Here is a 27,418-nt window from a genome sequence, read left to right as displayed (position 1 = left end):
GTGGTATCTGGAGTGTCTGTGGAGCACAAGGTTGGTGGTCAGGAGAGTAAACAGGACCGAGAATGATAATATGAGGGTCAATGGAATCAATATAAGAGTGGAAGCCATAGAAAGATGAGATCTCCCAAGAAGAATACATGGAAAGAAAATGAAAAGAGGGGAAAGGATAGGTCCTAGGAGAGCACTACCATTTACAGACCAGGTAGAAGAAAAGGAAAAATGAAAGGAGCCAGTATGGTGAGAGGCAGGCGAAAGTAGTGCTCCTAAATACCAAGAAAGGAAAGTGATGGGGGTGGCGATCAGTCAACCCCCACTCCTACCCCAGAGCCACGTCAAGAAGCATTGAAAAGGACAAGTGAACAGAAATCAAAGAGTAAGAGAAAGGACTGAGTACTTACTAAGTAGGCATTAGGCTAAGCATTTTACAGGCATCATCTCTTAATGCTTAATTGACACCAGAGGTTCAAATCCTGGCTCCACCGCTCACTAGTTCTGTGAGCTTGGATGAACATACTCTGCTTTAAATGAGGGTGACTCATCATCTCACAGGGTGGCATGAGGATCGTGTAACAGAATGCATTTCAAGGTATGTAGTTGGTTATGGGGTCAATGAGAGTCATTATTATCATTCCCTTGGGTTTGCTTTTATGATATCTGTCTCCCCCACAGAAATCCCCATGAGCCCCAAAATCATGTGTTTTGTAAGTTTTATTTGTTATTCAATGACTGAAACTCCCCAATGTCTGCAAGCAGTAGGCACTCAATAAATACTGGCTGAATAACTGAACAGTCTCATTTCATCTACATATCCTTGCCTATGGGTACACCTTTGGTTCTCCTTAAAGAAGGAATGAATTCTCATATGCATGCACTGGGTCCATCGTAGGTTTTTCAATTTTCACAGGAGGATGTCATTCTTAACCACACTTTAATTGCCTATTAGTTAAAAGATCCCGGACTGAGGGGGAAATGGAGAGTTACTAATCAATTGGCATGAGGTTTTAGTTAAGCAAAAGGAAGAAGCTCTAGAAATCTGCTGTACATTGGACCTATAGTCAACAATAACATATGGTACTAAAATATTTGTTAAGAGGATAGATCTCACTTTAAGTGTTCTTACCACAATAATTTTTTAAAATCTTTCATAAATACAAAAATATAAGACAATCAGTGATCAAATACATTGATAAGAGGACCGACTGCTTAGTATTTTATTTTTATTCCTTCATATCTTGAGATAATATCATTTGCAAATAGCAAGACTAAGAATACTTTGACTCTTGAAAATTCATATTTGTGGAAATAAGATGCTTGTCAAGAAGCATCATTTTATAGATGGAAGAACTAGTTGATTATTCAGTCCTGGCTAATGCGATGACTTCATATTCTCTTATGTATTTTAGTGCATGTGGTATTGTTTGCTTATTCAGAAAAAAATATATATTCTACTTAAGTCTTAATAAAATAACAGCTAACAGTTATTGAGTGCCTGCTAAGTGGTTTTGATATACTTAATCATATAGTTCTCATACCACTCTCATGAGAACTCATTTCACAGGTGAGGAAACTAAGGCATAGACAGGTTAAGTTCAAAGACATACAGTAGTAATTAGTGGATTTGCGATTTGAACCTACGTGCCTTAGGCACTAAAGTATAAGAAATTGCTTATGATGAGACAAGTATCTAATAAAATCACATTTTATTGAAGGATTTTTAAATACAACCCATAGTAAGAAATATATTTCACTTTGTATTATACATTCTCCCTCTGCCTATATGTTACATACTCAACAAAAGTTTCACATAAAAACACTTGTCCTTAGGATTGGGAGTTTGGGATTAGCAGATGCAAACTAGTATATACAGGATGAATAAACAACAAGGTCCTACTGTATAGCACAGGGAACTATATTCAATATCCTGTGATAAACCAAAATGGAAAAGAATATGTATATATGTATAACTGAGTCACTTTACTGTACAGCAGACATTAACACAACATTGCAAATCAACTGTACTTCAATAAAATTGAGAAGAAAACACTTGTCCTTACTATGTATAAAACTCTACTATATTCAATTCTATTCCATTCTTTTTCACTAAAAAATTCTAGTTGAGGGCTTCCCTGGTGGCGCAGTTGTTGGGAGTCCGCCTGCCGATGCGGGGGACGTGGGTTTGTGCCCCGGTCTGGGAGGATCCCGCGTGCCGCGGAGCGCTGGGCCCGCGAGCCGTGGCCGCTGGGCCTGCGCGTCCGGAGCCTGTGCTCCGCGGCGGGAGAGACCACAACAGTGGGAGGCCCGCGACCGTGAAAAAAAAAAAATTCTAGTTGAACCCTACCTTGTATACATTTGTTTCACAATCAACTAATGGTTTGAGACCTGCAGTTTGGAAAACCACAATAAGGGACATATATAAGACACAGTAACACTAAATGAAGCTAATAATAACTAGGGATGTCATTTATTAAGCATCTACTATGTGCCAAAATAGTGTCAATGATATTTATGTGTAATAGCCTCAGTTCTCATTACAACCCTGAAAAGTAACTCAATCTTTTTTCACAGAAGAAACCGGGATGAGGAAAGGTTAAAAGATTTGTCCTACAGAGAGTAGCCTGAGCAAAGGTTCCTTCCGCTAGTCTACTCTAATAATAACATTGTAGTATTATTAAACAATGAAATCCATGTTTAAAACAAGATGCAGGTCTGTATTTCACTAGCAGGAAACTTATTAAAAGGCAGTATCTAATTCACTGCTACCCAGTAGTTTTTAAAAACCTAACCTGAGAGAAACTATAATTAGGAAGGAGTGAAGAATGTATAGTCTACCCATTCTTTTAGAACATGCTTACTATTATGAGTCAGATACTGTTCTAAATACCACACAATCCTCATTTAATCCTCATGATGACCTGAAGAGGTAGGTGCTGTAGCATTATCAGCCCCACTTTACTAACAAAGAAACAGAGGCACGGGAATTTAAGTCACACACCTAGTAAAAGCAGCAGAGCAGGTTTCCAGCCTAGCAGCCTTAACCTTTCGTTGTGCTGTATCTCTCAAGTTCAACCTAGACCGAATCATAATGCTGACCTCCTCCCTTCTATCTCACACTATTGTTTTTGTGCATTTAGCTTTGATGTGATGTCATTGGCCTATGTTGAGTTGATATGAGGTCCCATATAAAGAACGGCACCAACATACTCAGTATTGTCATTGTTTATCATGTCCCTTATGAGAACTCAGGATGAATTCCTATCCAGTCACTATATCAGAAAGATTCTACTCTTCAACCGCTGGTTGGTTTTTATCATATAGCTACTGTGAAATGTGAAAATGACCAGTATTTCCTTTTTGTGTTGACTATTAGACAACTTATACTCAGGGATGTAACTCCTGTCTCCATATTTATTTCTTCTTCTGTTCCAACTGCTCTTGGATGCTTGCTTACTTTATTTGGTGGAAGTTGGTATAACGTCTTTTTGGAACAAAATGAGAATACATAAACATGCCTCAGTGCATATTTATGAATTATTATTAACCTTCATACAGATGAAATTGATACTAGGAGACATTTGAATAAAGTACTCGAGTCTGTAGCACATAGTTTAGCCCTTAATATTACGCTGACGTATTTGTAAGCTGCTTTTTCCCAGGCTGCCCAAGTTTGTGTGGAGAAATACATCATAATTATAGTAATCATCCTAGGTTAACCCAAGTTGTGTGACCTTAATGCAATTCATTCATCTCTCTGCGCCTGTTTCCTCTTCTATAAAATGGAAATAATATACGTACCACATAGAAGGTGGCTGGGCAGAAGAAGAGTTAATTTATGTCAAGCGCTTACAAAAGTTCCTGGGACGCATGCATAATATAGGTCATCACCTGTACCGTCACCATCACGTCCCCCTCCATCTCCTACTCCTTCCTCTTCTCCTTGGATCTTGCCCATGTTGTTTTTGGAGAACTTTCAGCCCCTCTCAAAGTGTTATCCTTACTTCTAAGGGCTCCCAGTGAGGTCTCAGGTGTTTCCACTGTCAGTTTTCTCAGGTGTTTCCCCTCTAACTTACTACCTTGTTTCCCACTTCCGTCAGTGCCACTTGAGGGTTGCCCAGCCCAGCCCTTTCGTGCAGCTACTGACCCTTGTGCCTAACATGCTTCCTCAATACTGAACAACATGCAAATCTTTAACGTGTACTATCCCCTGGAGTCCTAAGACTTTGCTTCTCATCACAACCTTGACAAACCTTATCACCTCAGCTCTCGGATGCAGCGTTCCTTCTGCTGAGTTTCCTTTATCCCATCTTGCTATGGAATTGAACATATGTCCTTGAGGCTTAGTCAAAACCAATATCCTGAACACATGCCACGCTGCCCTCTCCATCCCCTTGCCCTCACTCCTTCTCCACGCAGGAGCCCCTTCCCTTGTTCTCCTTCTGCCAATACCCATCCCTCACCAAACCTATGCAGCCATGTATGAAACCCAGCTTGGGATCAGCTGACGCCCTCCTACAGATCACTGTCTGTTTCCTGTATTGGCGAGCACTCCCCACTTAGCTTGATCTCAAATTGCTTGAGGTTAGAGAGCATGTCTGAGAATTCCTCGCCTTCACAGCACTTAGTTCGGAACTGAACACAGAGGCGGTTTTCAGAAACAGTTGTTGGTTGACTGATTAATTGACATTGGTCTTGATAGCTCCTGGCCAGACCAGAATAAGAAAGCTCTTTGGGGAGGGAAACATTGTCTCAGGTAGAGTGACCTAGCACCCCAGTTTGTTCAAGACTACCTCCATTTTAGCACTGAAAAGTCCCATGCCCCAGGAAACCCCTTGGTCCTGGGCAAACTGAGATGGTTGGTCACCTAGCTCCAGGAGTCCCCAGTTCAAACTATGCCCTTTACACTCCAGACCAGATACCAGTCCTCTCATTTCCACGTCATGTGTCTGCCCCTACATCCCTGGACACACATACATACTCACATGAGCCATAGCACCATTTATCTATCCCCTGCTCTCCCAGCTTGTATCCTGTCATATAAATTAGTGGTCCACAATTGCTTCAGACTACCGACCAAAGAAAAACGTACTTGTCATCTCAGCCTCTTCTCTCAGCTTTGTGACCTCCCCACTTATCCCTCTGTGACATTCATTTTTCTCCAATCAGCAGAGAACCTGGGTAGAAACACAGTATTCTCAACTCTGAGGGGCTGGATTTCAGATATTGCTGGCTTCTGCCTTCTGAATCTTTGTGGAATGATCAGGATTTAATGCATTTTCATATATCGGGTTGTCATTCTTAGAAAGCAACAGCTGAGGTAAATCCCTGGTACATGAGCTCCTTCTACCTCATTATCTCCCCACATCCATAATTGCTTTTTTCACACTAATACCGTCAACCCTTCCACCAGCACTTGGGTCCAGCACAGCCTCACCATCTGCTCATGTGACACCAACATTATGGCCTCCCTCCATGCCTCCCTAAATGGGGCTGGAGAAGGCAGCGGAGACGGCAAGTGTGCCAGCTGGCACGAGTGACACAAACGTAGACAGTGATGAATCATGGCCCAGGAGAGGGCAGAGGAAGGGAGGACACCGACGGCTAATTGTGTGTCATCAGTGCTGCAAGGCAGAGCTCTCTGCTTGTGGAAGCAGAATCAACGTGCTGTTTCTGTTCCTGCAGTAAATGCATGAGCTTCTTTTTAATATATGGTCGCAAGAGAATGTTCAATAGAAAAGAAACCTAGAAATCAAGATCCAAATTGTTCTATATTTGCTTCTGTGCATCTCTAACTGGTATTTTATTGAGGACTCTCCAGGGAGCTTGAGGATGGCTTTAAAGTGACAGGAAGGGGTTTCTGGCTGCTCAGGGGAGGAACCAAGGCCAAGGTGACTCATGCTGATGGGTCAGTTCTGTCCTGTAGGCTGTGGAAGTTCCCATCTACCTCTACCACCCTGCGTCTCCAAGGTTCTCTGTTCTTTATGCCCTGCACTTGATTCATTCATTCATTCAGTTCTCTCTGAATGCTGTTTCCATAGTTAAATTGGCCAAGCAGCTCTTCAAGATTTTTTCTATGTATAGCAAATTTAGATATATTGACCTTGGCTTTTTTATTGTTACTGTTGATTATGATGTATTTGATGTTAAGACAATTCTGTTTTAAAAGTTTCTATTCTTCATTTTTCTGAGTCTTCTTACGTATATATACACATATATACATATATATAATATATATACATATATAATATATATACATATAGATCGTGTATAGAGAGATCATACATATACATATATACACACACACACTATTTTGCTTTCATTTACTTCATTTTCACCTTTTTCTCTTTTAAATGGAAGTGGTAGCACAAATGTCCCTTGTAAAATATAATATTCTTCCTCAATAGAGGAAGCTAGATGCCATTTTTGTTTTTGTTTTATCCAAAAAGCCCCCATCGATCCTGCCTGTTCTCCAAGCTTATTTCTCCTAAGGGCTGATGAAGCTGAGAGAGAGAAATATGTTTCCTGCCACATGGATGAGATACAGAGAAATCAGATCAAGGCTGTGCAGGAGACAGAAACAGCCCCAGAGGCAGAGCCCCCAAACTGTTGGAATCCTAGCGTTAGCTCCAAAACATCCGCGTCAACTGGCTAGGTTCCCTCCTGTCGGGTCGACTCAATTGACTAGTGCAGCACAAAAGAAATAGAAACGTCATGGCCTTGACTTTATAAACTAGCTACTAGCAAGAGCACCAATCAGTGGGGCAGCTTGGGAGCACCTATCTCCCATTCCTATAGGAAACATCCTTATCCAAGTCTCTTCTCTGTTGCTGAAGAGATAAGAAATAAACAAAATGCTTGAAACAGTAGAGATGGCGGGCATGAGCATTGGCAATTTACACGTGCCAATAAACAACTTCAGGCACAGAGAAACACACGCGAATGTCTAGAGATTACTGGATGGTCAGAAGTTGTGCCAGGAGGTCCACTGGGGGAGAAGGGGTAGAACATGTCAGATAATGGAACAAAATCCTTGTAGAGCCAGAAACAAGTCATGTGTGAGAGAGAGTGATTGCAAAGTATGATTTGGAGCCTACCTGGAGATAAAGGTGGTGATGGATACAGCCAAAAGGTAAAGACCTTTATAACAGGATGGTTAGGCGTTTGTACTTTAGACACGTTAACGCTGGAGATACTCGAGGCTTCTGAACCAAAGAGAAAAGGCTTCTAACCAAAGAGTTAGAGAAAATGGAAGGTTGAGGGAAGATTTTTTTTTTTTTTGGTTGGCGGGTGCCGCACTGGATCTTCGTCGCTGTGCGCGGGCTTTCTCTGGTTGTGGCGAGTGGGGGCTACTCTTCTTTGCAGTGCGCGGGCTTCTCATTGTGGTGGCTTCTCCTGTTGCGGAGCACGGGCTCTAGGTGCGCTGGCTTCAGTAGTTGCAGCATGCGGGCTTGGTAGTTGTGGCTTGCGGGCTTAGTTGCTCCGCAGCACGTGGGATCTTCCTGGACCAAGGACTGAACCCATGTCCCCTGCATTGGCAGGTGGATTCTTAACCACTGTGCCACTAGGAAGTCCTGAGGGAAGATTCTTAATCCAAATGACCCTTAAAGAAAATGATGCCTTCTGCTAGAGGAGGAATTGCAGAGCCAACGTACCAGAAGCAGGTGTGAGAGAGTGGGCAAAGTTCAAGGCTCTGCTTCAGTGTGGTGGCTAAAGAAATGGATATGAACATGGATAAAGACGCCAAATGGTGCCTCTCTGCATTGGAGTTGAGCTACTTTGCCTCCCCCCACAACTCTCCACACTTTTGTGTATGATGCGATTTTGATGCTGTGACCCAGGTGTTTTGCCCCCTGGGGATCAGAAAATGTGGGATTCTAGTCCTGGGTCTAACACTAACTAGCTATGTGACCTTATATTAGTCATTCCAGGGCTGGAATAAGAACTTGAGACTAAAACCTAAAAGATTATGGTTTCCCCCTCCCTGCCCCTTATGTACTTCCAAATAGAAACAATTTTTAAGCCATAAAGGATGTACAAAGATGCCCTACCAAGTTCTGATTCTTCTCCCAAAATGATTACTTTGATACTTTTAAACAAATCAACATTTTAAAATATTTTTCCCCATTTTAGTTTCCCTGCTTTGCTGATTGTCAGTCTAAGGACATGTTTGGTTTCCTTGTTGGAAAATCCAGCTGTCGTCGGTTCTCCTTGCTGGGCCTCTGTTTTCTCATCTATGAAATAAGAATTTTAGATGGGAGGATCTCCAAGATCTTTTCCAGCTTAACTTTCTGTAATTTCGTAACCTCAAAGACCTCTTTTCTGTCTACCTTTATCACCGTCTCATCTTGCCATTCGGTGTTTCCTAATGGGAATGAGAAAAATAATGGCATTTCCATACTCCCCCAACTCCTCATACCTATTAAAGGCTACATCTAAACCTCGGTGAGTATCTGGGACATTTCTGAATCAAATGAAAGGATAATTGTGTCCCTTTTTTGTGTCCAAACCTTATGAAGGATATATGTCTATAATAAGATGTGATCATCAGTAAAGTCCTTTACTTACTGGTAGAAAGCATTTTGGAATAAAGGCAACATCTTTTTGGAAAAGGATAAAAGTTGTGACTGATATAGGATACCTGTACAGTGTTTTCATCCACAGCGGTAATGTAGGTTCTGAAGATTTCCCTTAACCTTTCTAGGCTTCAGCTTTCCTGTTTGTTCATTCGTGCGTCATTTACCTGCCTCTAATACTTTATAAAAAAGTGAGTCTATCTCTAACATTTTATGAAATTGCCCACGAACAGATCTCACCCTACATCTTGCCAATTCATATGCCACTATCCTTTGACTTTCCACCTCTGTCCTGAATGGCAGTATTGCCTTGGTCCCATGCATCCCCTGAGAGGGGCGCAGCAGAACCTGGGTCTCTCTACAAGCCTTGCTGTGGTCTGCTTCTCAGGTGGGAGCTGTTCATTCTTTTCTGGAAGGTTTATGTAACAGATGTTACAAGGCAGACAAGTAAGCACACACTCCCTGAGCCCGGAGCCCAGGGAGCCAGGCACGCACACACTTGCCAATACCAATACAAGGAGAGCTGCTGGGTGATGGAGAGAGTGTGCTCTGAGGGGCGGGCGCTGCTCCGAAGCCCTGCTAATGTCTCTGTGTGGCCATGCTGTATTTTCAGCTTGTCATCATGGCTGGGACAGTGCTGCTTGCCTACTACTTCGAATGCACTGACACTTTTCAGGTGCATATCCAAGGATTCTTCTGTCAGGACGGAGACTTAATGAAGCCTTACCCGGGGACAGAGGAAGAAAGTTTCATCACCCCTCTGGTGCTCTATTGTGTGCTGGCTGCCACCCCAACTGCTATTGTAAGTACAGAAAAGGATTTCCTTCTCTACTGTTGGATCCTAAACAACATTTTCTGTCTGCCTTTTCTCCTCTTTCCTCTCTTCCTGGGCGTTCACCAGCAGCCTTATCAGGCATGCCCTGTTTCAGCCCAAACAGAGTGAGTAGAGCTGTGCATAAAATCTCATTAAGACAGGTCTTGTCTTTTATAGGTGGCTTTTGCTTTTTGGTTCCTGAATTTAAATATATATGCATATATATTTTTAAAAGAATGTCTGAATGTCATACGTATATATTTTTTAAATGAACAGGCCTGAGTGGCTGCCAGGTTAAGAACAGCTACTGTACTCCTGAAAAAATATGCTGTGCGTTGTGTGTATTCAGGAGAGGTCTTGAATGTAAATGCTGGCCTTGATACAAAGCCTCAATCAGAGTGGAATAGAATCCCCCAGGCCTGTATCTCTTGCTCTTCTGACTGAACTTCCAGAGAGGCCAGAGATGAAAGAAACCCCTTGACCTGAAGTCTGCTGTGAATTGTTCTGGGCGGCTCTGGCTCTGCTCACATTACATCACATTCAATTAAGTTGCAAATTTACCTTCATTGATTGCATTCTTCTCTCTCAAGAGGCAAAAAAAAAAAAAAGTGGCAGACAGGCCTCTTGGAAGACTATTTCAAAAGCATAAAGCTCATAGATCCGTATTGTCTGGTAAAATGATTTAGCATTTAGACATCTTAATTTGATTTAAAAAAATGACTTTGTGAGTGTTTTTAAATAAACATTTCTGTGTCTGAACATGCTACAACGTCAGATTATTTGGGACGTAATTTCAGTTATTATTTCCTCCCTTTCTCTGCCAAAGCTGCCTCCCCCCCAACTCTCCCTCCTCCCCTCCCTGCCCTCTCCCACTCCCCTCTCCTCGGAGCAGTAATAAAAATACCGACTGGCACGCTGAGGAATGTACTGATTGCTCAGACATTCAGTTCGAGTATTGTTTTCTATGCAAATGTTTTATTTGCTTTAAGATGAGAAGTAGAATAGAATTGTGAGGAGGAAATAATATGGACATAATGAGTCGTAGTACTTTAAGTTCATTTTGATCGTTGATCCTAGACTTGACAAGTTCCCCCTTAAATAATAAGGCTACACCATAGGAATTACGGTCAGCAGTGATGAAACATGATCTATCACAGTGGTTAAAAACACATGCTTTGCAGTCCGACCTTCCAGAGTTCACATCCTGTCTATATGACTTCAGGCAAGTCACTCTACTGTTCCCTCCCCCCAAAATGGGAATAACGTGACCGCCTATTTCACAGAGTTGTCAAGACCTAAATAAGACGCTTCATACAAATGACTTGGCACAGCGTCTGTCATGGACTAAATGGTTAGAAGTCGGGGAAACAGAGAACCTGGCTGGAAACCGATCTTTACCGTCTTCAGGATCACAGACCAACTTCCTCTCCCTGCAGAGAAGAAGATTCCACTGAAACCCTGGTATCACCTCCTCTTTAGAGTGATGGGGGATGTGCCCTCTCCCAGAGGACGGCAGATCTCTGTGTTCCTCTTACCTTTCCCTTTTCCTTTCTCACCAGCCCAAGGACTAAGAGAAAGCATAAAAGACACCCTTCTAAGTACCTTAAAAGGTGACACACTTCACTCCTCAGAAAAAACCTGGAGGCCACATTGGGTTCTATCTGTAATGGTTTAATGGCAGCTCTACCTAGTCCTAGAATTAGTCTGGAATCAGGTCCTGGTTTCTTCCTGTGACATAAACATATCATTTTCTCATGTACTCAGACATAAATCCTTGAGTGATCCATTGACTGACTAACATATTTTCCTCTCTTCTTCCCAGTCCCAGGAAACATCATTGCCTAGGTTCTCTTGCAATTACTTTTTGTAATTATAGAGTTTTTTCCCTTTAAAAAAAAAAACAAAAACACTTAAGGAAAGAAAGGGAAACAGATCAATAAAAATTATGAAAAATCAGGGAATCAGAAAACAATAGGATTAATAAGTAAAATGTACAACCCCCTGGTTAGTCTAATATATGAAAGGCAAAAGTTAAAAAAAAAGAAAGAAAGAATATATAAGCAAAAATATATAAACCTTTAAAGTCTACACTGTAGTTTTATTTAAATTGTATATTCAATTCTATGCCAATACATGCTTACTTCTCAATAAAATTGATAATATTCTATGAAAAGATAACTTACTAACAATGCCTTTAAAAATGTAGAAAAGCTGAATAAATGAATACAAATTTTTAAACATGTCTAAAATTTATTGCACAAAATAGTACTGGGGACACATAACTATAGTACAAATTCCTTCAAACTTTCAAGGGATAGAAAACCCATAGCTGGGCTTCCCTGGTGGCGCAGTGGTTGAGAGTCCGCCTGCCAACGCAGGGGACACAGGTTCGAACCCTGGTCCGGGAAGATCCCACATGCTGCGGAGCAACTAAGCCCGTGTGCCACAACTACTGAGCCTGCACTCTAGAGCCCGCAACTACTGAGCCCTGTGCCACATCTACTGAAGCCCACGCGCCTAGAGCCCATGCTCCACAGCAAGAGAAGCTACCGCAATGAGAAGCCCACGCACCACAATGAAGAGTAGCCCCCGCTCGCCGCAGCTAGAGAAAGCCCGCGTGCAGCAACGAAGACCCCACGCAAATATAAAAACCCAGACAAAAATAAATTAATAATAAAAAAGAATAACTATTTAAACTGTTCCAGAGCCTTAAAATAAGTGGAAAGCTTTTCAATGCACATTATGAGGTGAGAAAAATATGGATTTCAAACACTTAGAAAGTCTACATACACACCCACAAAAGCATCCTCAATTAGGAATGTTGTTGCAGGCAGATAGAAAAGGATGGATAGATTTGTCTACCTGAAAATAAGCATTTCTACCAAAAGAAAAAGTAAATAAAGACTGCAAAACAGTTTTGCAGCATGAGACTCCAATGTAAATATTTCTAATACTTAAAAAGATGAGCTTCCCAAAATAAAAATGAGAAAGGACAAAAATAGACAATTAACAACAATAAATTGACTGTATGCATATAAACATTTCTAAACTCATCAATTATCAAAGAAAAATTACTTTAAATACAGTATTTTTCCAATATAAGTTTGGCAAATGTTTTAAAGTTTAACCCGTGTTGTTAAAGGTGCAGATACCTTCATACAATTCAAATGTAAACCGACATTTTCTTTCTGAAGAGCAGCTGGTCGAGATGTACTGAGAGTTTTATAAACTTCAGACCCAGTCATTAATTCCATGCCCTGAATTTATGTTAAGGAGATAACCAGAGTTTTATATAAATACAAAGATTTGTATATAGGGATGTTCATGTCAGTGATAGTTTTAAGAGTGGAAGGAAAACTTGGCTAAATACACAGCACTAGAGGATTGTCTAAACACATTTTGGGCAGTCATGTTTCTGAAAAACCTCTAATAGCAAAGAAACTGCTTGTGATGTAGTGAAATGATGTTTATGAAGGCTAAAAAATTGTATATAGTATTGCAGATAAAAGTTTTTCTCTTTTATAAGAGAATTTGAACTTCCCTTAGTTTTCTAGCTCTGTTTCCTTAGAAAAAGATATGTATCAGCTATGTTACTAGGCAAAATTAACCCCTGATTGGTGAATTGCATCTGGACTCAGAGAACTATAATTACCTGAAAAGGTGCCATGCTGTGACTTCCAAGTACAGTGACTCTGGACACTTGGCACGTCCAGTGTGGGAACTTGGAAGCTATGTCTATGGAGTTGCTATACCATATATTGACTCCTATGGGACATGATGAGTCTTTTAAGCTGGTGGCTCCTGTGTCCTCTGATATGTCTGCAGTCTCCTTGCAGCTGAACTGTACTGGACCACTGCAAGGGCATGTGCTAAAGAGCAGCATGTGATGCTGCCCTGTTGGCAAGCTATTGTTCCTCCCAAGTGGACCAGTGCCAGATGAAGCATGTGGTTGTCTGTGGGTCTGAATATTTAATAGACCCTAACAAGACAGCATGTGTGTTACAAGTATAATCCCAAATTTATAATTACACATAAAAGACTAGTAAGAAACTAAAAATGTATAGCTGTCATCTCTGAGTGCTAATGGTACAGTCTTTTTTCTTCTGTGTTATATATACGTATGTTTAAATTCTACATCAATGCAGTATTTTCAAATTGAAAGATATATTTTTAAAACATTCCAGTTCTTCTGACATAATTATGAAATAACCAATCTTTAATAAGACTTGAAACTAGCAATTCTAATAAACAAAAACACACATGGCCAAAAAACAAAACAGAACTTTATGATGAATTTTCTCTTCTCTTTGGGTAAAAATGATAGATCTTTCATTCTAAGAGTTTCAGCAAAAACTCTTCTTCCGCCTACAAATTTTGATCACATATCTTCCACCAGTTCCTTTTCCCCAAAGGACACAAACTGACGTGGGGTCAAATGCTCTGATGGGAAGCCACGGGGATATGGCCAATGGATAGTGAACCGAGTATTAAGGACCTACAGTTCTACTCTAGTTTTCAAGTATGGAACCCTGAGTCAGCCGTTCCATTCCTTTGCTTCTCTGGGTGAAAAATGTGACCAATAATGATGGCAGCCCTCCAAGGTATGTGCTGAGGAATATTCCATAAATGATGATGGCAAGAATAACATCTTTTAATTTACTTGTATTCTGCAGTCCTTGCCTACTTTATCCTCACAGCATCCCAGTGAAATAGAAAAGAGACATCCCAAAGAACATAGAGAAAGTTTGTGGTCCAATTCCCTTCATTTTTTTTTTTTTTTTTTTGTGGTACGCGGGCCTCTCACTGTTGTGGCCTCTCCCGTTGCGGAGCACAGGCTCCGGACGCGCAGGCCCAGTGGCCACGGCTCACGGGCCCAGCCACTCTGCAGCACGCAGGATCCTCCCGGACCGGGGCACGAACCCGTGCCCCCCCACATCGGCAGGCGGACTCCCAACCACTGTGCCACCAGGGAAGCCCCCAATTCCCTTCATTTTTGACTCTGAGTTCACTCAGGGGGCCAGTTGTTAGCTACGTTACTTGTAACTTGAGACTTAGCTACACTAAATGATTTGCTGAAGGTCGCAGTTAGTTCTGTATGTAATCAGACAGTTACCCACCCATTTGGTTCTATTTTTATGTTCCTCCCAAATGAGGGGCATTGCTAGGAACCAGCGCTGATTACAGCTGATGGGTTAATGGCAGAGAGCTGAGTGACCTTGAAACCCTGCTGTGGCGCTTGATCTTCCCCCCAAGACCTGAAAATAAGTGAGCAATGGCGGGACAGGAAGCAGAACTCCCCTGATGCTCAGGGACGTCTCCTGGGAGCAAGGAGCCATGTTTACTTCTGCCCCTTCCTGGAGAGATATGGGGTATCCTAAGCAGTCTTTTTTGGGCCACTTGAACACGGCTCCCAAGTGCCTAGCTCAGCACACCCCCTGCCCCTGAGTGTGCATCCTTCATTATCCTCACACTGCAGTCATCCTGTCTCAGGCCTGATCTGTCAGGAAAGGGAGGAATCCCAGTTGTGGCTTTGCCCCCAGTAATTGTGTGACCTCTGCTAAGGCATGTTCCCTCTGTGGGTTCGATTTCTCATCCGCAAAAGGTGGGGCTGGGCTAAATGATCTCCAAGATCTTTCTGGTTCTAATATTCCTTGAGAGATGAAAAAATAACCTTCTAATTGGAAGACTCCAAATGTCAGATTCCCAACTCCCCAGGCTCTCCTGACTTTCTTTCGGGAGTTCAATCTGTGCCTGGGCAGGCGTTTCACAGAATGGCAGAGAGAGAGAGAGAGAGAGAGAGAGAGAGAGAGAGAGAGAGAGCGAGCGAGCGAGAGAGAGAGAGAGAGAGAGAGAGTGTGTGTGTGTGTGTGTGCGCGCGCGCGCACGCGCACGCATGCTCCTTCTTAAACCCATTTCCTATTTTCCCTGTAGTAGAAAGAAAGCAAGACTCCTCGGGGGTGACTTATGTGACACAAACTAATGGCAATTCTCAAAAAAGGTAGTTCAACCTGGACTCGTCCTTGGTGCTCTGTGTATTCTCTAGCACAGGGGTCCCCAAACCCCAGGCCACGGACCGGTATCGGTTGTCAGCCTGTTAGGAACCGGGCCGCACAGCAGGAGGTAAGCGGAGGGCAAGCCAGCGAACCTTCCTCTGCCGCTCCCCATTGCTCACATTACCGCCTGAACCTCCCCCCCTCATCCGTGGAAAAACTGGCTTCCACAAAACTGGTCCCTGGTGCCAGAAATGTTGGGGACCACTGCTCTAGCACATTAACCACAGAAAAACCTACCACCCTAAACTGCCGTGTGCCTCCAAGGATGGGCGCCGCTTGCAGGGACACACAAGAAAGGCATGAGGGAAGAGACTGCCGTGGGTTTGACCTGTCATTTCCTATTTCTCCTTTTGTGCTTCGCTGTCAGAAAGCATCAGCATCATGTTGAGGCAAGGCCACACAGGAGAAAGCTGTACAGGGACTTAGGAAAGGTTAGAGCTTGGGGGATTTATTGTGTCCGGAATGATTTAGCCAAAAGTGTTGGCCACACGTCCAAGAAACCGCAGGGTGCATTCTGACCAATGTGGAAACCCTGGCTAACAACTGCCTCCGGCCCCCTGAATAAACTCTCGGACTCAGAGTCAAAGGCAGAGAGCCTGTTTGGAGAAGAGGATTTAACCCGGTGGAGAATCTGATTGACCCTTATTTTATCTCAGCCCCAGCACCCCAGGCATGAGAAAATAGCTAGTAAACCTTTTTTTGGCTTCACAACAAAGTGATGGGAGTATTTAGAACTGAAGCAGCAGAACGTTTGACACCCAGCCTGAGAGAATTGACACAGCTCACAGTTTGTGTGCAAGTGGGCACGCGCACACACACAAGACTCATCTAGAATTTGCTGGGAAAGGAAGAGACAAGCATAATTTGATAGAAAGGCACAATCTGGAGGAAACTGCGACTCTTCACCTGGGGGTTTCTGGGCCATAAGCTCTGCAGTGAATACAAAAGCTCAGTGCACAGCGTGGATCAGAGAGTGGGCCCCGGGTAAATGCACATCTGCTGCCTGGCTGGCGAGGGACGCAGCTGCCAGAGCAAAGGAGACAGTGTGGGCGCCTGTACTGAACAGCCTCATCTGTTGAAACCCCTTTTTAACATTTCATCATTCACATCTTTTTCCCTTTTGTACATTATCTCATGACTTTTTTTTTTTTTTTTTTTTTACCGTGAACACATTTTCTTTGTTGCAAATGTACTTAGTCATTACAATTGACATTTTTTTCTGGGAAAGGGTTATAGATAGCCTCATTAATTGTTGTGGATTTCCTATTTACTATCCATGCGGCAGATGAGTGCTCCAAATTCCCTTACAGATTATTTTTTCCCTTAACATCGTCCCACGGAGAGACTTGCTTACCACCTTTGAGATGCCCCTTTTAAGGATTGGTGAATAGATGATAGTGTTAGGAGCTTTGAGAATTTGTTTCTTGAAAAGACTACTGTTTGCCTAAAATTGTGTGATGGTCAGTTTACTTGGTGATCACAATGCATTTTAGTTTTTACTAAGAGCAGTATTTTAGCTAACTCATTTTAAATTCCCATTTCTCTTGCATCCACCGTCCAGAAAGGAAAAAAAAAAAAAAAGGGCTCAAGAGAATACCCTGCTTTGGAAATGTAGCATCCCACCTTGGTGTTGCATTATATAGCAAGTGTCAACTTAAGAGCGTTTTGAATAGGTAGATGCCACCCCTGGATTAAGACCAGTAATGACGCTGCAATCCACAAAACATTTATTATGTGAGTTGCTGAATGATTTCCAAAACGCCATCATCCACGTGGCCTTGATTCTATTGAAGCGTTCAGCTTTGAAAGGCACAGAAGTGTCTAGAGCTGAATTCCTCTATTTACACTTAGCTGTGATAAAGCAGAAGTCAAGAGTTCTTGAACCAAGCACAGCTCAGCAGGTCAGAGGACCAGAACCTCTCTGCACATCTGGGTTGTCACCGGCACTCATCAGGAAAGATGAAAGCAGAGCATTTAGACGTCAGCAGCCAGGACTGGCAGCATAGTCTGGACATTTAAAATCCCCTGGGTCACTTTTAAACAAAATCTACGGCAAAAACCATGCCTGCCTTTCTTGGAAATGCTCACGAGTAAAGAATCTTCCCAAGGAGGATATTGGAAGCATCTAAAAATCCCTGGGACTGAAATCTCTGAAGCTACTTAGACATTAATATTGAGAAGTATGCAAAGAACGCTCTCCTCTTCCTCAGAGCATGACACACAGAAATCCAGGGAGGAGCTACTAGCCTCTGCTGTCCTTAGGCACACAGGTAACAGAGGTATCAGGCAATGTGACGACTCTGGAGCAGGCTGCGTCCACTTTGCTTTTAGGGAAGATTACTCGGTGAGGGCAAAGCCCCATGGGACTTTAAAAGTGAATGAAGGCTGAAGGAAGAAGCATTGCAAGAAACTACACTGACCCTGGAGAGCTTAACCAACAGGAGAGAAATTAAAGCCCAATTACATGATTTCAGTTCCCTTAATCAACCCTCTCGTCAGTTCCTATCATAAAGGCAAAGATGTTGGAGCTGGAAAAGCAACTTAAAGTTCTCCTAGTCCAACAGATAAGAAACTGACAGATGAGAAACTAGGCCCAGAGAGGTCAAGCAAGTGGTCCAAGATCGAACATCTGGTTAGGGGCAGAGCAGAGCTATGTTTTCTTAATCCAGGACAATTTTTCAAGCAATTTCAATACACATTCTTGCCTAGACCGACCAGTAAGTGACAGCAACAAACATTCTTTGAGCACCTATAGATGTTTTGACATACATTTCCTAATACTCTCAATAATTTTCTGATATAGTTATTACCCTCATGTTCAAAGTCATGAACAAAAGAAAAGCAGAAGCTCAGAAAGGTTCAGTTACCTGCCCAAAGTCACATCAAGAAGGGAGGGAGCTGAGATTTCAACTCAACAGCCCACATTCAAGAAACAGAGCAATGACTCTGATGTTGCCAAGTACCAGAGCTACAACTAGCATATGTGTGAACCCAAAACATATATTCCAGGAATTCTAGACACCTTTATGATGACAGCCACATAGAACATGCAGTGAGTCCCCCTTACAATATGAAATTATAATACATCTTCCAGTGACTTTTTCTGCAGATTTTATATTTTGAAATCTGAACACTATCCCCTAAATATTTTACATTTATATCACTTATTTATGACTTATCAGATCTCCTTTAAAGATTGTAAAGAAGTGAAGTCTGCAAGATAACACACCAAACTGATGTATTATATTCCAGGGTTATTTGCTTATTTGCCATTTGGGTTTCCATATTTGAAAGACAAATTTATCAAGTTATCCTCACTAAAAGTATATTTACTGTTATCTAAGTGTCTTAGGTCATGTCACTTGTGATTGTAGCCAGCATAGCTGGGGGATGAGAGATGCACCAATGGAATTCACTTGCTGTTTGTTCATGGCCAGGTCTAGAGTTTGGCCTTGATCATTTCTCACCAGAGGGTATGCTCATTTGCTATGAGTGATAGGATGCTTGTTAGCCAACAATTTGAAAGGCCGTAATAGGCAGGACAGCCAGGGCCGAACACATGGAGAGTCCCACATGTCCCAGCTGCTCTCTGAAAAGAGTGGTGGATAGAGGCAGAGTGGGTGTGGCAAAGATACAGATGGAGGAACCCAACCATTGCCAGAACCAGAGTCATAAATCTGCCAGTGGGTAGACGGCTTCCAACATCGGCTGGGGCCAGGCAGGAAAGAAAAGAGACCCCTACCTTTATCAAGCAGAATCTTCCCTCTCTCTCTCCCTCTCTCTCCAAGCAGAATCAGGCCCTGTATGAGACTGTGGAACCCAGTGGATGGAGAAATAGCACCCTGAGTGTGATCAGAGAAACGCAGTGAAATGAACATCCATGAAGCCCATTCACTGAGATCTAAGAGCTGGATTATTTTATCAGCAACCTTTATGTCCATCACAGTCTGAACTGGATGGACCAGGAATACTGTCCTACCTTGAAGTTATAAAATGACCCCCTTCCTTTCTTTCTTCCTTCCTTATGTAAACATTATTACTTAATATACTCAAAGTATTATGTCGGTAATTAGATATATAGGTTAGCATATATCCTTGCTCTGATTTTTTTCTTTTGTATTTCATACCTCAATTGTGATTTGAATATTGTTGACCAATAGTATCAATTCTTGTTTTTGGTTTGTTTGTTGATTTTTGGTTTTTTTTATTTGGCCGCGGGGCTCTTTTAGTTGCGGCGTGTGGGATCTCGCTCCCTGACCAGGGATCAAACCCGGGCCCCCTGCATTGGGAGCATGGAGTCTTAACCACTGGACCACCAGGGAAGTCCCAATAGTATCAATTCTTATACTGCTTATCACCTTTGACATGAGAGTCTTAGGACATTTTACTTACGGATTTATTTGAGCCCCGTACCCTTTTCACATGACACGTTTTGTTTGGTGTGCCTCGGAGTGATTTTGTTTAGATCTGTGTGTATGTGTGCACATGTGTATTTTCTTTTTTTACATCTTTATTGGAGTATAATTGCCTTACAATGGTGTGTTAGTTTCTGCTGTATAACAAAGTGAATCAGTTATATATATACATATGTTCCCATATCTCTTCCCTCTTGCGTCTCCCTCCCCCCTACCCTCCCTATCCCACCCCTCTAGGCGGTCACAAAGCACCGAGCTGATCTCCCTGTGCTACGCGGCTGCTTCCCACTAGCTATCTACCTTACGTTTGGTAGTGTATATATGTCCATGCCACTCTCTCACTTTGTCACAGCTTACCCTTCCCGCCCCCCATATCCTCAAGTCCATTCTCTAGTAGGTCTGTGTCTTTATTCCTGTCTTACCCCTAGGTTCTAACAAGAACATGTTTTGTGTAGATTTTCTCTCACGTTTTCTTGCTTTTTTGCCTCTTGTGTGAGTAGTGACAACCTTCAGTAAAGTAAATTTAGTTTAAAAGAGATACTTTACTTTGTATTCGTTAATCCTTAATTTTTTACTATATTCCTAAGCAATACAGCAAAAATTGCATGCTTTCTGGTCCATATTGGGAATTTCCTGCAGAGAAATCTTCAGAGAAGTTAAGATCAGAGGGTTCTACCCATACATAGGTACTCTAAAGATTCAGTCTTTTATTCATTCAACAAATATTGATTGAATCTACTATATACCAGTCCCTGTTCTAGTTACCATGCAAGGAAGGGCAAGTCTTTCCCATAAGGACATCATAGTCAAATGAAAAGGGACATACAGACAATAATTGCAATTAATTGGGTAGATGTCAGGAGAGAGATCTGTGTAATATGTTGTGGGAACAATGACAAGGCAGGATCTCCCTTTTCCCGAGGGGACCTGGCAAAGTTTCTTTACAGTCTACCTCGTTAAACCTGTATTCCAAAAAACCTGCATTAATCTGATACGCTTAATTCATTCAACATTGAATAACTACTATGTACCTTACACTGGGCTATACCCTGGGGACATAACCGGAATAAGACATGTGGGACATCCCATAACAAGGAATAAAAATGATAGCATGTAATCGTACTATCATTGTAATTTGTGATAGAAATGGAAAGGAGAAACACAAGGTAAGAGACTCACGTACAACATGAATGCCTAAGCTAGTCTGTGGGAGCAGAGAAAGCTCCCTCAGGGAAATACTATTTCATGTACCCGACTATGCATGAATTTATCCCCATCTGTTCACTGAGATAAAGAACAGTAATGCAGTGCCGTCATTGCAGTGGGGACAAACAAAGCCCCTTGGCACCTTGTTTTGGCAGAGATAGGTCTAACGAGAAGAGAGGGAGGGCTGAGTTCTTGAAACTATTCAAATATTTTCACCTGACAGAGCATCAACTCATTGTTAATTCCAAGGGATGTCAGGCACAAAATATTCTTAGACATACATAGACAGCACCTGCCAAGGTGATCCATGCTGGCCCATCATTTGTCTGTCTGACCCTGAACTCAGTCACTTCCTGCCAACTTCCATCCCATTCTGACTTGCCCATAGTTCTATTTCCATTACACCATTCTATCTTGTACTTTAATATCATCTACATTTTTTAGTGTTTAAAGCATATTGCATTTGTTTTCTATGTTGTCAACGTTAAACACAAATTCAACAAATATTTTATTGCATCACTGCTGAGTAAATGTGTAGCAGTTAAGAGAAAGGACTCTGGAGCCAGGTTTTCCTGGCTTCAGAGCTAGGATTCGTGACGACCTTGTACAAATTATTTAACCCCTCTACGCCTCAGGTGTCTTATCTGTACAATGGGATAACAGTATTTATTTATAGACCACCTGCTAGAGCTGCTTCAGACACTGTCTGGCTGTGTGTGGCCAAGTCCCTGAGACTTTCGGGTTCCTCCCTCATAAAAGGAAGGGGAAAACATCTGTAGACGATTCCAGTTTTACTATTCTATAGCTTAACTTCCATCTCTCATGTGCCATTCATGACGGCATCTTGATCCATCTAAACAGATATTCTATAATGATACGAAGAGTATAAGGCATAGGAATTCTTAAAACATTGATGAAGTTTATCTAAAACCACAAGCACACACATAGCAAAGAAGAACAATTATAAGATCACATTCTTCTGGGGAAATATTGAAATGAGGGTTCAGAAAATAAAAGTGGCATATGATGTGGTGGGAACTGTGGACTTTGGAACCCAGTTGTACTGAATACCAATCCCAGTGCCTCCACATGCCAGTTGTATGCTCTGGAGGGTAAGTTACTTAACTACACTGAACTTTCATTCTTCACCAGTAAAGCAAAGGTAATACTACCAACACTAGGGATTTTGTGACCATGAAAACTATTATGATAAAGTGCTTGACATCCAGTTTGCGATAGATGATGGTAATTATTAACTTTTTATTCACTGAAGGTTCTCAGTCTTCAGCCGCGGCAGTGTCAAAGTTGGTGACAACTTCCCTCATGCCAGATCCTTATTTTAAATGGGAATACAGTGCACTGGGTGCTATAAGCATAATGAAGAAATATAAGATATGGTCCCTGTCATCAGGAAGCTTACAATGTACACAAAGGCATTATGATTTAAATGGTAATATACACGTATTAGTTCAAGATAACAAGAGGTGCCAATCATAAAGGTGTGACAGTCAACCAGTTCAGAGTAGGAGAATACTGATCAGGCAAATGTGTTCAAATAAAGATGGTAGTATTGCCACGTAATGAAGTAATATCGTGATGGGTGCGTATAATGCCCTACTGGGCTGTCCCAGTCATTCCGCATCATTGCAATGCACACATTCAGTTAAAAATACTCAAGGGCTTCCCTGGTGGCGCAGTGGTTGAGAGTCCGCCTGCCGATGCAGGGGACACGGGTTCATGCCCCAGTCCGGGAAGATCCCACATGCCGCGGAGCGGCTGGGCCCGTGAGCCATGGCCGCTGAGCTTGCGCGTCTGGAGCCTGTGCTCCTCAAAGAGAGAGGCCACAACAGTGAGAGGCCCACGTACCGCAAAAAAAAAAAAAAAAAAAAAAAAAATTCAAATCCAGCCTGAGTGAGCCCTATCATAGATTCTATTATTCAATTTATTATTTCAACTTAGGTTTCATATGACTTTAGAATTTAATATTATAGCCTGAAATCTATCTGAAATTATCAATTATTGCTTTCTCTAATTCTTTTGAAGAGTTAACTGCAAATTACTATTTAACTCTCCATCCCTCCAACATGATATCTTCTAATATAATTGTGAAGCCTCAGAAGTTTTGAGATTTTTCTTAAGCTAGTGGGTCTCTTTTATCAGACAGCTATCCAACTTGACAATTCTTCAACATTCCTTTTCCAGATTTTTATTGGTGAGCTATCCATGTATTTCATAAAGTCAACCAGAGAATCTCTGATCGCCCAGGAGAAAACAATTCTGACCGGAGAATGCTGTTACCTGAATCCCTTACTCCGAAGGATCGTAAGATTCATAGGTGAGTACAAGGGCATGTTGGACTAAGCCCTCGCTTATAGGTAAAACTTACTAAACTTACTGAAGATGAACACACTTGATAAAATAACCTAAGCTATGGAAGCATCAACTTTAAAAGCAAGAGTTGTTTTGGGGATTTTCCAGGAAGTACAGAAATTGAGCCTGATCCTGGTGCCAAGCCAAATTTTTGATCCTTAAAGTGAAGCAATACTTATTAAATTGTTTTACAAATGATTTCAACTTTGATTTTTTCTTCCTACACAATACTTATCTGAGATTCCCTTGGGACATATATTTTAATATTGACTGGATATTGCCATATACCCTTAAGCTGAGTCAGGCAAGGGGGTACAGCATCAGGGGACACCAGTAAAATGAACTAGAAATAATCAACTTTCCTGACAAAACTTTCCTACCCAGTAACTTTGTTATGCAGGGAACTTTAAATAAAGTATGGAAAATCTAATCCATCAGGTCTTAAAAAGAATGCCTTTCCAAAGTTGGAAAACAAATAGTTTTATTAGTGTTCACGATGAGGAATAATTAAGACGTTTTCTATAACCCTCCTTCTAGGACTTTTATAAAAATCCTGAGGGTATATGGATAATGATTATAAATATGGGAATGAATGTGTATGTGAGTAAAGGTAGGAATATAGATCTCTCAGAGTTCCTACACGGTGAGTACTCAGTAACTATTAGTGTTCTAATGAGATCCTGCAAATACCTACTGGTCAGGTGTTCATGGGAGCCAGGATAAAACTCTGAAAGTATCAACATCGTGCTAAAACAAGCCATGATACCATTTAGAACATATGGAACTGACAACTGAGAAAGTGAGGGCCAGAACACAGCTCCTTTGCTTATCCTTAATCCTTTACTTCCTGTTATAGAAAAGGGTCGAATTTCCTCAAGTCATGAGCAAATGATCATATCAAAATCAAATATGCAGTAACTTCACACACCCCTATGTTCACAGCAGCACTATTTACAATAGCCAAGACATGAAAACAACCTATATGTTCATTAACAGATGAACGGATAAAGATGTGGTACATATACACAATGGAATATTACTCAGCCATTAAAAAGAATGAAATAATGCCATTTGCAGCAACATGGATGGACCTAGAGATTATCCTACTAAGCCAGAAAGAGAAAGACAAATACCATATGATATCACATATAAATGAAATCTAAAATATGACACAAATGAACATATCTATGAAACAAAAACAGACTTACAGACATAGAGAACAGACTCATGGTTGTGGGGTGGGGGGCGGAGGGAAGGACTGGGAGTTTGGGGTTAGCAGATGCAAACTAGTATATATAGGATGGATAAACAACAAGGTCCTACTGTGTAGCGCAGGGAACTGTATTCAATATCCTGTGATAAACCATAATGGAAAAGAATATGAAAAGAATATATATGTATAACTGGATCACTTTGCTGTACAGCAGAAATTAAACACAACATTGTAAATCAACTATACTTCAATAAAAATTTTAAAAAATATGCAGTAACTTCTAACATTGGCATGGGAGTTAGGGAAGTAGTAGAGTGGGAAGACTAGGAAAACCTAAGTTAAAAGAAGTAACCCTTAACATTAAAATAGTCTTCGGCATTTACTGATGGTATTTGCAGAATGACCTGTGGGCGTCTGCAGTCGGCTCATTGGGTATACCCTCATCCATATGATGTCACGTCTGTCTAGTCTACTCATTCCAAACGATGGTGCCTTTCAAAGACATCCAGAGTTTGGTCACCTGCTACCAGAGTGGCTTCAAGGAAGACAAGAGGAGAGGCGAGAATATTTATTATACAGAACACTGGACTAGACACTTTATAATTTCGTTTGATCCACCCAACACCCTATAAGGTAGGTTATAGTTCTAACTGTGCAGATGAAGAATATGATATAAAATGGGATAAAGTAACTGTTCCCAAGGACTGTGAGTGTGTGGGTAAGGCTAATAATGCCTGTATTAGGGATCTTCTAAGCATGAAAAATACTATGATAAAGTGCCTGACACCCAGTTTTCAATAGATGATGGTAATTATTAACTTTTAAGTTTTCATTCCATGATTTTGCTTTCCGTGGTTTCAGTTACTCACAGTCAGCCAAAAATATTAAATGAAAAATTACAGAAATAAACAATTCATAAGTTTTAAATCATGCTCCATTCTGAGTATGATGAAATCTTGTGCCATCCTGCTCTGTCGTGAATTATCCCTTTGTCCAAATTATCTCACCCATCGGTCACTTAGAGGCCGTCTGGTTATCAAGTCAACTGTCATGATATGGCAGAGCTATGTTCAAGTAATCCTTAGTTTACATAATAATGGCCCCAAAGCACAAGAGTAGTGATGCTGGCAATTTGGATATGCCAGAGAGAAGCCGTAAAGCACTTTCTTTAAGTGAAAAGGTAAAAGTTCTCAGTAAGGAAAGAAAAAAATCACATGCTGAGGTTGAACAGTAAGAACAAATCTTCTGTTTGTGAAATTGTAAAGAAGAAAAAAGTAATACATGCTAGTTCTGCTGTCACACCTCAAACTGCAAAAATTACAGCCACAGCCATGGTAAGTGCTTAGTTAAGATAGAAAAGGCATTAAATTTGTGCAATAAGATATTTCGAGAGAGAGAGATTACATTCACCTTTAATTACAGTACATTGTTATAATTGTTCTATTTTGTTATTAGTTATTGTTGTTAATATCTTACTGTACTTAATTTCTAAATTAAACCTTATTATAGGTATATATGTATTAGAAAAACATAGTATATGTAGGATTTAGTATGATCCACCGTTTCAGGCATCTACTGGGGGCGGGTCTTGGACCATACCCCCGTGGATAAGGGGGGACTACTGTAATTTATGATCCCTTGGAGAGCAGGGACTATATCTTTTTCACTTTGTATCAACAGCATATTGCAAAATGCCTGGCACATAGTAGGTTTTCCATAATTTTTTTGGAGGAGTAAAGAGCAAAAACTAAACTCTGTTAAATCATAGATTTGCCTAAAATTGCTTCCAGAAATGCTGATTCTTAAATATTCATTTGCCTCCTGTTTAATTAACTTTATTATCTCTCTTCAGCTTAGTTCTAAAAGATTAGGGTACATAAATAAGGCAATTTCTAAGAGAAAGTCAAAAGTCTATTCTGACTTTTCATATAGGAGAGTTGAAGATGGGGGGAGGGGTCTATCTTGAGATGGGTAACTTAGTATGTGTGGATTAAATTTTTCCATAAGAGAAAAAAACATATTACTTGAAGTAAAGATCCTTTATATGGAGATGTTTCCTTTGAAAAAATTAAAGTAAAATAAGGTAATAAAATGCATTAGAAACGTTATTGTAAAGGTCTTAACAGTCTTTTTATTCTAGCCCAGTAGCCACCAAAATACACACCATGCAGTTGGCATTAGAAAATAACAACTGTTTCAGCTAACTATTCTAATTAAGCTGAAATGGCATGACTTTGCTCTTGCAGTTTATGTAATTATTCTAGAACCCATTATCAACAGTGTTACCCAACAAATACAATCAGCTTCGCATTACAAAAATAGTCAGTGGACTAGCAAAATATTTTTTTAAAAAATAATGCTTTATGCTGACAAGGATGAGAAAAAACTTGGGATTCTAGTACAAGTCTAGTGAGACTAAGTTGATATACCCTTTCTGCACAGCAATTTGACAATATATTTCAGTAGCCTTATAATAAGCCTCCTTTTTAACCCAAAATCCTACTTCAAATAATCTTTCCTAAGGAAATGATCGGAAATGTAAATTAATTTTTATGGACTAAAATTATTTTGTCATAACATAAATTAGAAATATCAATAATATAATTTTTACAAATAATGCTAACCATAAGGTACAATCTCAGAAAATGGTATTAAGAATTTTTAATGAAAGGGGAAATATTCATGTTATAACACTGTGGAAAAAGTCAAGACACTAGGAACCTATGATTATTTCTAAATAAAAAGAATGCAACATGATACATATGTGTGTATATGTATCT

General features: G+C 41.0%; 1 protein-coding gene across 8 annotated transcripts in view; it reads left to right on the top strand.

Moving 5' to 3' along the window:
* The window catches only part of PLPPR1 (phospholipid phosphatase related 1), a 641,182-nt gene that overhangs the window by 585,579 nt on the left and 28,185 nt on the right, over window positions 1-27,418 (top strand). For all 8 annotated transcript variants that reach the window (XM_060299950.1, XM_060299949.1, XM_060299951.1 and 5 more), the window contains 2 exons: window positions 9,181-9,369; window positions 23,258-23,390. In XM_060299950.1, coding sequence (XP_060155933.1) covers window positions 9,181-9,369; window positions 23,258-23,390 — 322 coding nt within the window. The remainder of the gene's footprint in view (window positions 1-9,180; window positions 9,370-23,257; window positions 23,391-27,418) is intronic.

Source organism: Globicephala melas, chromosome 6 (genome assembly GCF_963455315.2).
Source record: "Globicephala melas chromosome 6, mGloMel1.2, whole genome shotgun sequence".
NCBI classification, from domain to species: domain Eukaryota; kingdom Metazoa; phylum Chordata; class Mammalia; order Artiodactyla; family Delphinidae; genus Globicephala; species Globicephala melas.
The sequence above is the reverse complement of the archived record's forward strand: the minus strand, read 5'-3'. Positions and strand labels throughout refer to the sequence as shown.